This window comes from Tauraco erythrolophus, chromosome Z (assembly GCF_009769465.1).
Source record: "Tauraco erythrolophus isolate bTauEry1 chromosome Z, bTauEry1.pri, whole genome shotgun sequence".
Classification (NCBI taxonomy): domain Eukaryota; kingdom Metazoa; phylum Chordata; class Aves; order Musophagiformes; family Musophagidae; genus Tauraco; species Tauraco erythrolophus.
Window position 1 is genome coordinate 33,793,641 of NC_141496.1, and position 9,069 is coordinate 33,802,709.

The 9,069-nt window shown below is 52.7% G+C and overlaps 1 protein-coding gene across 7 annotated transcripts in view; it reads left to right on the forward strand.

Moving 5' to 3' along the window:
• Nucleotides 1-8,687, forward strand: part of PAX5 (paired box 5) — a 144,197-nt gene extending 135,510 nt beyond the window's left edge. For all 7 annotated transcript variants that reach the window (XM_086628767.1, XM_086628768.1, XM_086628771.1 and 4 more), the window contains 2 exons: nt 593-679; nt 8,611-8,687. In XM_086628767.1, coding sequence (XP_086484893.1) covers nt 593-679; nt 8,611-8,687 — 164 coding nt within the window. The remainder of the gene's footprint in view (nt 1-592; nt 680-8,610) is intronic.
• The last annotated feature ends 382 nt before the right edge of the window (nt 8,688-9,069 follow it).

Sequence of the window (9,069 nt, forward strand, 5' to 3'; positions counted from 1 at the left end):
TAAATAGCAATAACTCTTTGAGCCTTCTTTGTACCTTTGTCTGGAGGGCTTCAAAGCCATCTGAAACTGATGAGAGCAGTCCCTCTCCTTGGGTTGCAGCGACGGACAGATGCCTGGGACCAGGACCATGTTCTCCTGGAGAGCCTGGAATGATACCTGGTATCTAGAAGATTTACTGGTTCATCTTCTCCTGCCAGCAGAGAATCTGTCTAAGCAGCCCTGTCCTTGTCTTGTGCTTCTTGCCCGGAGTGCTGCAGGGCTGCAGAGGCAAGGTCCAGCCCTGCCAGTGTGTCCCAGAGTCCTCTCCGTCCCTCCTCGCTGTCTTGCTCCTGCAGCATGGGCTGCCTGAGAAAATCCCACCGGCTCAGCAGGCCTGGGCTGCAGCACAAAAAGGATGCGCAAAAGACGGCTGCACCCGTTTGTTTGGTAATCCACTCACCCGTATTGCCCTCCCTTGCAGAGGGTGGACAGCAGCCCTTCCCTAAGGCCGTCACTGGAGCACAGCACGCACGGAGGAGCACCTTTCCCTGCAACGGTCACTGCGGCCTCAAATCAAATGATCTTTTGTTTTGTCTTTTTCTCTTTAACTTAGGGAGTGAATTTTCTGGGAGCCCGTACAGCCACCCTCAATACTCGACGTACAATGACTCCTGGAGGTTTCCCAACCCTGGACTCCTGGGTAAGTTGCTGTCCCAGCCCTGGGGGCTTGGTGCAAGCTGTGTCTTGTTTATGACACAGCCCAGCGGCTGGGGTGGGCAGGACGCATGTCCTGGTGTGGTCCTGAGTCCCCATGCTCGGCCCCCGTCCGGGACTGCGGATCTGCACCAAGGTGCAGAAATGCTCTTGGTTCCCTTTGCCAGCAAGAAGACTCTGCCTAAACCTCTCGTCTTCCCATTTCTGCCCCATAAAATCCTTCTGGGGATATGGGGTGTTGCCAGAAAGCAGGATCTCCATTTTTTTGAGAGTAAGGAATCCTGTTCAGACAGAACTTGGGGTGCTGGGTTGCTTACGGCCGAATGCGAGCCCCATCACTCCCCATGCTGTCATTTCTTGCTCGTTCAAGCACTTTGCATTTCTCCCCAGCCTCACGTTGCGTTTGCCCCAGTTGTGTGTTTGCCTGTCCATCTCTCCTCTGCAAGGGACCACTGTGCCCATGCAGCCTTGCTGATGCCGGCACAGTCCCTGCAAGCAGTGGGGGGCAGAAGCCCCGTGGCTCATGCAGGATCATGGCCCTCATGTGAAGGATAAACATAATCCATTTTACACCACTGTCAAAAGCTGGCCCACTTTGACCTTATATACATGTAGCATGCAGTAATTAGAATTTTTCCCTGCATAATTTGCATGGATGAGGTAAGTAAAATACCAATTAATTGTCATCTCTCAACACGGGAGTAGCATGCCTTAGAGATTTCCAGATTTATGGATGACAGGGCTGTTATATGTGACCTCCAGCAGCGAAATAATTTTGAATTTTTGTCATACTTTTTTCATCTAGTTTCTTTGTTTTAAGTAATTGAGTCCCCATGTAATTGAGCCACCCAGGCTGTATTCATCATGGTTCTTGTCCTTAAACAAATCCTTGGGGAGCAATAGACAGCCTCTGCCTCTCATGCCATGGTGCTGGTATAATGCTGCTATTTGCCGTGCCACATTTAAGGGTTTGTTAGCGTTTCCATCATAAATCAGCAGGCAAATCTCCAGCTAATATGGATGGGCATAGCTGCACAAAGCCGGGGGAGTCCCTGTGCTTAAACCCGCAGTTTCCATGGCCACAGCTGGCAGTGCCTGCGGGATTTTGGCTTGGCCATGCAGGGAAGAGGCTTTAGCCAGGAGGAAGAGCGTGCGCAGCACTTTCTTCATTTCTGATTTTACAGCTCCTTTGGAAGCAGAAGAGCTGCTTTAGCAAAGCCCTGCTGTGTGGACAGGCCTGGGAAGACAGGTTTTGGGTGGCTTTTTCAATTGTGCTTGCAAACCAGTAAAGAAGCAGGCATGATATTAAAAATAAAGGAAACGCAGCTCCAACTCTGCCCTTCCACGAGGAGAGAGGGCTTTTGGTGAGGCTCCTGGGCTGTCCGTCATGCTCCTGCCGGTGGGTGCATACCTCCGTGGGAGAGGACATGAGCACTGGAGCCGCACCAGATCTGCACTGGAGCCATACCAGAGCCGGGCTGAAGCCATCCAGGAGCCGTCCTGGAGCTCCGTGCTGCCCCAAAGGGATGCGCAGTGACCCTTCGGCTGCAGCAGCAATGGGTTGTGCCCACAACCTGCTTGACTCTTCATTTGAGATGACGGGCTCGTATAAGCTCTGAGCGTGATGGCCAGGGTGCAGGGCAGGGTTCATCCCCGTGGTGCCCTGAAGCTGGTGGAAATGGGCAGGTCTGGGTCAGGAGAAGACTTTAACACAGAGGCTGGTCAGGAGCCAGACGCTTGCTGCCAGGACACCTTCTGTCTGCGCCATTCCCTTTTTTCCCTGTTCTTGCTCCTTTTCTCATTTCCTTTTCGGATGATACCTTTTGGGGCAAATTCCATCTCATCTTTGACTGTGTGGAAGGCATGCCAGCTGAAAGGATGGGATGGTCTCCCTGGCAAGGCTCATGTCTCGGACTGGTGAGGGTTTCTACAGTGGTGTTTACTCAGCAGCATGCTGTGAAAACGAGTTTAAATGGGGCAAGGGCAAAAGGATTTGGATGCTACTATTTTCCTTCAGAAACTGTAGCTTTACTGAAATGGAAATGTTTCACAGAATAATAACAACAACACTGGCATTTTTTGCTGGCAGGAGTTCTTAAAATGCATAATCTTGACTTCCTTGTTTTTATCCTCTTTGAAATACTTAGTTCTGATGTTTCCAAAACCTTATGATTCAGTAAACACAGATCAGTCACTGCACAGATAATGTTATATTGCTTTAAGTGTGCAAAGACACTGATTTGGAGTTTAGAGACTAGAAGTTTTGATGCATCAAAAAGAAAACAAAATTTTCGTTGTGCAGCAGCTCCTAATGATGAGCTTACCATTCTGAAAACCAGGAGTGCTGGTGTTTCCTGGAGGGGGAATCCCCTTGTCTGACCACTGGTAGTTTTAAAATACCTGTTCTGCTCCATTTCTGTCATTGCCGCAGGAATTGCTGAGCTGGTTGAGAGCTGGTGTAGCCCGTACCCCCCCATGCTTCTTGTGTGCCCCGTGGATGCCACGTGGGAGCTGGGCAGTGAGGTCTCGGTGAGCTCAGCCTTGGCATTCCCTTTTCTGGCCTCTCTGCCAGAAAAGCACCAAAAGCAAAACTGATCGGTTTGGAAAGGCATTTGTTAGAAGTCATCATTACCACGCGGGGCATTGCAAAGGTCTGTGACTCAGCGCCAAGGTGGGGAGGCCCAGCCCATGGACATACTGCTGGAGGGCAAAGCCAGTGAGCTGGTGCTCCAGGAGACACCGCAAGGTCCAGGTACAGCTGTAGGACCCGAGCGAGAACGTCTCTGTGTTTGGCTGCATGCTGCAGGTCGGACACAGCTCTTGTGCCCTGCAGAGATCTCACAGCATTGCCTTTCTCCCGGGAGCCTGATGCAGCACTCCCTTCTCCCTAGGTGCCCACTAACCCCGCCAGTAGTGCAGGACAAATAGGAATCTGTGGCAGAGCCTTAAAATCCTGCTCCAAGTCTCCTTGCACGCCGAGAAGGCTCTGTGTGACAAGCCTGAGCACCCGCAGTGGAGAGGAGGTTAATTTAAACTATATCCAGGATGCTTCCACTCTTCTCAGGAGTATACGTGAGCGCATTTAGTAATTCCCTCCTGAGAGCAAGCTCTGGCAGTATCAGCCTCAAAGCAGAAACCTTGACAAAATTAATCAGGACTGGTACATAGATTGACACAGTTTATTTTACTAAGTCCCGCTCCCTTCACCGAGATGAAAGTGTAATACTGTAAGCACTTAACAGCACCTACGTTCAATTAATTCCCTGTGCTGGCAAGGAAGAATTGCACTGCAGCAATCACACCAGGCTGAGACCTGTGAAAGAGGAACTAAAAGGAGAGATGCTGTGATTCACAAGGGGCAGGAAGAAAGGATACTTGGGTTGAAAAATGTTTTTTGGGGGGAATAAAGAGAATAAGAACAGAGAAAGATGAGAACGATGAAAAGGCTTTGGTCGTTAGTCCCTGGTTGTTGTACCCTGAACGTGGAGCAGCAGTGAGAGGTTTAAGCTGGTGTCTCCATGGGAAGGCAGGACCACGCTCTTGGTCTGTCCCCAGCAGAGCACCGTCTGCTGCCATCGCCCCTGCGCCTGCTCTGCCCTGGCTCTGCTGCTCCGCGCTCCTCTGCGCCGGGCGACCCACCTTCATCTGCCCCAGCCGGTGTGGGGACTGACGCAAACAGGGGACCGTGCTCCCTTCTCTCCGGGGCAGTCCTCGACGCCGTGCCCCATAGCTCCTGTGGAAGGGGAGAGAGCCAAACTGCAGTCCTCCAGAGTGGTCCACGGAAGCAGGGGCAGAAGAAGAAGTCATTTACCTGCTGCAGCTCTGCAGTGTCAGCTGTGCTCCCGCCCCATCGTCGGCCCTGGTGGCACCTGTGCCCACCTCTGCGGCAGGGGCACGACAGCCTTTGCTGCATGGGATGGCTCAGTCCCACCCCGACTATGGCCAGAATGAGGACGGACCCCAAGTTTCCAGAGGGATGTGCCGAGAAGAGGACGCAAACCCCGGCTGCTCGTGTGGCATCTGGCTCGGTGGCTGTAGCAGGTGTCCCTGTCTCAAAGCCAGAAGAGGAGGTGGAGAAAGGGCCATCTTTTTTCTTTTCTCCTCACTGTGATGCTAAAGACCTGGAAGCGCCACAGTGCAGGGATGTGCATGGAGGCGCACGCACAAGCGCACGAGAAGCGAGCACGTGGATGCCCGGGGTTCGATCCGTCACCGTTGGCGCATCCTGGCACGTGCCAATGTAGAGTCAGCTCAACACGTGTGCGCGCTGGGAGCGGATAACAGCAACGCAGTCTAATGAAGAAAAACAATTCAGTTTCATGCTGGCGTGTTGCAATAACTTCTTCACCATTTTTACCCGTTGCGTTTGGCTTGACGCTGCTCACCACAAGTTTGGTTCGACACAGCATCCCCGATCGTGCCCAGACATGGTCCCTGCGCGCTGGCTGAGAGGGTTTGCCTGCACCATTGTGGTGCCGCGGCTGCCGGTGCTGGCATGGTGTCATGCAAGGGCAGTGCTTGGAGCTGGTCAATTAGGATTAGATTCAGTTCTCCTGTGGGTTTCTGTGAAAAGATTAGAGAACAAGTAGGCGTCAGAAATGACTGTGTCAAGAAATAAATTGATGGTAGTATGAATTAGAAAGGAAAAACGACAGAAGGACGGACAAGTCTGTTCTGGATGGGGGCATGGTGACAGGGAGGAAGAGTGATTGCTTTGTGATGTGATGTTTTCATTTTTCACTTTAAATACAAGCTTTTTTGATTTTGCTGCTGAAAGACAAACTACAAAAGTCAAACTTGGGAGAAGCATAAGGCCTTTGAGAAGCATGACAGGAATATTGGGCTTTCGTAGCTGCACTGAATCAGAACAGCAGAAGAGGAAGAGGGAGGGGGAAAGAGAAGGCCCTGACCCCAAAAAGATCCCCTTTACCCCAAAACGTTGAGAAGCGCTGTGTTGGGCTCCAGTGGGACCCATGTGTTGCTCTGTGGGTCAGAGTGAAATTGTTCGGTGCCGCTGGATCCCTTCCCTGGATTTTGCACCTCTTTGCCTGAGCTGAGCTGCCATGGCCAGTGCTGGTGCTGGCAGGGACTGGGACCTCCGCTGGTGGTCACGCCTGGGAGCTGGGCACGTTCCCTGCTGCTCCCTGTCGACCTCCTGGTGCTGCGGTGGGTGAGGACAGCAGTTCCCCCTGGCTCTTGGCGGGCCTGCGAGATGCTTTACCTGGAGACCCTGCCTGTCCCGCAGCACGAGATGATCCCCAAGGGCTCCCGGGCAGCAGGAGTGGCCAAGTCACATCCCTGGTCATGAAGACCCTTGACCGCGTCTGCAAGGCCACTGTCCCCAGGCCGTTAAAGGCAGGGAGTTCAGGATGGGTGGCAGCTCTTGTAGGGGGTCGCTCGTGAGATCTGACCCTACAGCCCAGCCTGCTCCAGAGCTGTGCCTCACATTGGCTCTTTGTTGCTTGTCCAGACCTGCCTGGGGGTCTCGGACACACATGTCCCAGTGTAAGTCCTTCCAAGGGGCTTCTTCACACTGCAGCATGTCTTGCATCTCATTGTCGTGGTTTAGGCCAATCCGGCAACTAAACTCCACACAGCCGCTCTCTCACTCCTTCCCCAGTGAAGTGGAGAGGAGAAAAGAAAAATGAAAGGACTGAAGGTCGAGACAAGAACAGAGAAGGAGCAAAACCAACTCAGTTTACTTAAAGCAAAGCAATTTATTAAGAGTTACTTAAAAGGATAAAGACAAAGAAAACCAGTTACTTGAGAGGATAAAAAGAAACAAAGCCAGATCTTAAAAACAACACCTTCCTGTCCCCCTCCTGCCTTTCCTTTTCTTCCCAGCTCTGCCTCCTCCCCCAGTGGTGCAGGAGGACAGGGAATGGGGGAGTGCAGGTCAGTTCATCCCATGTTGTTACTGCCGCTTAAAGGAGGAGGAGTCCTTATACCCTTTTTCCCTTGCTCCAGTGGATCCCCTACCCACGAGGAAAAATCCAGAGACTTCTCCAGAGTGAGTCCTACCTGCAGGATGCAATCCTTCCCCATGGGATTGCTCCAGTGCGGGCTTTACCACAATCTCGGATTCTTAGGGAGCTGTTGCCCCTCGCTCCAGCGTGGGTCGTCCCACGGACTCTAGATGCCTCTCTACCTTGTCGTGTGTCCCATTCTCCACGACCGTCCTCAGGCCCAGGCATCTCTTCTCCGACGTGGCTTCTCCACGGGCTGTGCATGGGTCGCTGCTCCACCAAGTCTGTCCTGGCTGCAGGGGGGCCATCTGCCATCTCACCACCAGTTGCAGGGGAAACTCAGCTCCGGCACACCTCCTCCTGCTCCGTCTGCACTGACCTGGTGTCTGTGTGGCTGTTTCTCTCAGATCTTAGTCCTGTCTGGGTGAACTCGGCCCAGCAGGCACCCCAGGAACGGGGCACTCCCCAAGTTCCCCCGGCGATTCCGCCGCTGCCATCCTCAGTGGGTGGCATGGGCCCGGTGCAGGCAGCCGCCTGGCCGGGAGCCAGGGAGCAGGGGCAGTGCCCTCCTCCCATCTCTCCCCACTCCTGGGCAAAGCACCTTTTCCGGTTCCTTTGTCTGGACTTAAATAGGGCAATTCGCAGAGGCATCGATTGGCTCAACCCCGAGGGGGACGGGAGTTCGATCTGGTGGCCACAACAGGGTCTAAGCCGACTCCAAAACCAGGGAAGTCACAGGGAGCAAATCCCCTCTCCTGCCACCAGAACCCCCCTACATCAAACCATGACACTCCTGCATGTGAAACTTGGAGACAAAACAAGTAGCACCTTGAAAAAATTCTGCCAAATTCTTTTCTTACACTGAATCAGAATTGGTTTCCTCTCCAGTGCATTTGGAAGGTATTGAGTAGCTGGTGCTGTCTGGTCAGACTGATATCTCTCTGGATACTTCTGAAGTCAAAGACTGTTCCTCATCCAAGCACATGTCCAGGTTCCAGGTGATCCTTTGGTGATCACTTGATCTACCAGCGCTTAGCCATGCAAGGCAGAAGAGTCATTGCCAATTATTTTTGAGGCCTTGTCTTGGTAGATGAGTGCCTTGGTTTTCATCAGTCTGTGGAGCTTTAAGCCTCGCCTGCAAAGTTCGTTCAAGTGTGTAACGCATGTACTCAGTCGAAATACAGAGCAACGGTTTGATCGGTTGGAGGCTTAAGTGTCCATTTCAGAAGCCGTGATATGGAATATCGAATACTTCAGGCATTATTTGCTGGAGGCAGTTGTAAACTACTTTCTGAGTTCAAATCTGTTAGCAAGTGAGAGAGACAGTTACCAATATTTTTTGAGACAATTTCTCCCTTCAGCAAATGTACTGGATGCCAAAGGACTTTCACTGGCCAGGCAGAGGCTGGCATGGTGTCGCAATCCCGAAGCAGATCTGGTAGCACAAACTTGGTGTTTCTTTCTGGAGCGACAAGGTCACTGCCAGAGCTAAACAGAATCCAGGGGGTTATTTGCTGATAGAAGTAGTTTGAGAAAAAGGGGAATTGTTGTTGAGTTGAGTGAAATACGTTGAATGCTTTGGGGTTCAACCTCCTCCTCCCAAAAGGAGGGGAAAGATAAATCAGGGAAATGAAGAGCGTGGTAGTGTCTTGGGGCTGGAGCATTTTGGCCTTCCATTCTAAAAAGCAATTCACCTTTTTGGTGAAGTAAATGAGACTAACATCTGGAGTGGAGGAAGGGAACCAGGTACCCTGCTGCCAGCAGAAACGCAAAGCAATGGTAGCACCGTTCTCACGCGGAACGCGTGGCTGTGATTTTTGTTCTCATTACATGGCCCTTACTGCCACGAGCCGGGGCTCAGGCTGGAGAGCTCTCTGCTGCCTGTCTCGGCTCACCGTGCACTGGCACCTCTCCACCTTTGTCTTCCTCACGGTCTCCTCTTCTCTTGCAGGCTCCCCATACTACTACAGCGCTGCAGCCCGCGGGGCCGCTCCACCGGCGGCCGCCGCCGCCTACGACCGCCACTGACGCCGGAGTGTGGGGCGCCGGCGCTGACTGCGTGCACCACCTGGGACAACCGCCACGCGTCACCTGTTGCGACCGCGCCAGCCACGCCGCGAGGGAAGGAGAAAGTACCTAGTAGGGACGCGCTGTTGACATTTTTTGCTCTTTAAACTTGGTGAACTGATTATTGTTGTATTCTCAAATCTGGTCCTGCTAACTGGGTCTTGGATCAAGCAAAGAAACAGGAGGAAGCGGTTCTCCTGATGCTCTGTGTGATTAAAACCACGCGGTAGCTTCACATCTTTGGCAGCCGGCTGGCTACTGCTTTAATCGCCTGCGGGTGCCACGGCTGTATCTGGGGATAAGGAAGAGGTGTCAGCAGCCCTGCGTGGGGTGGCTGCCTCTT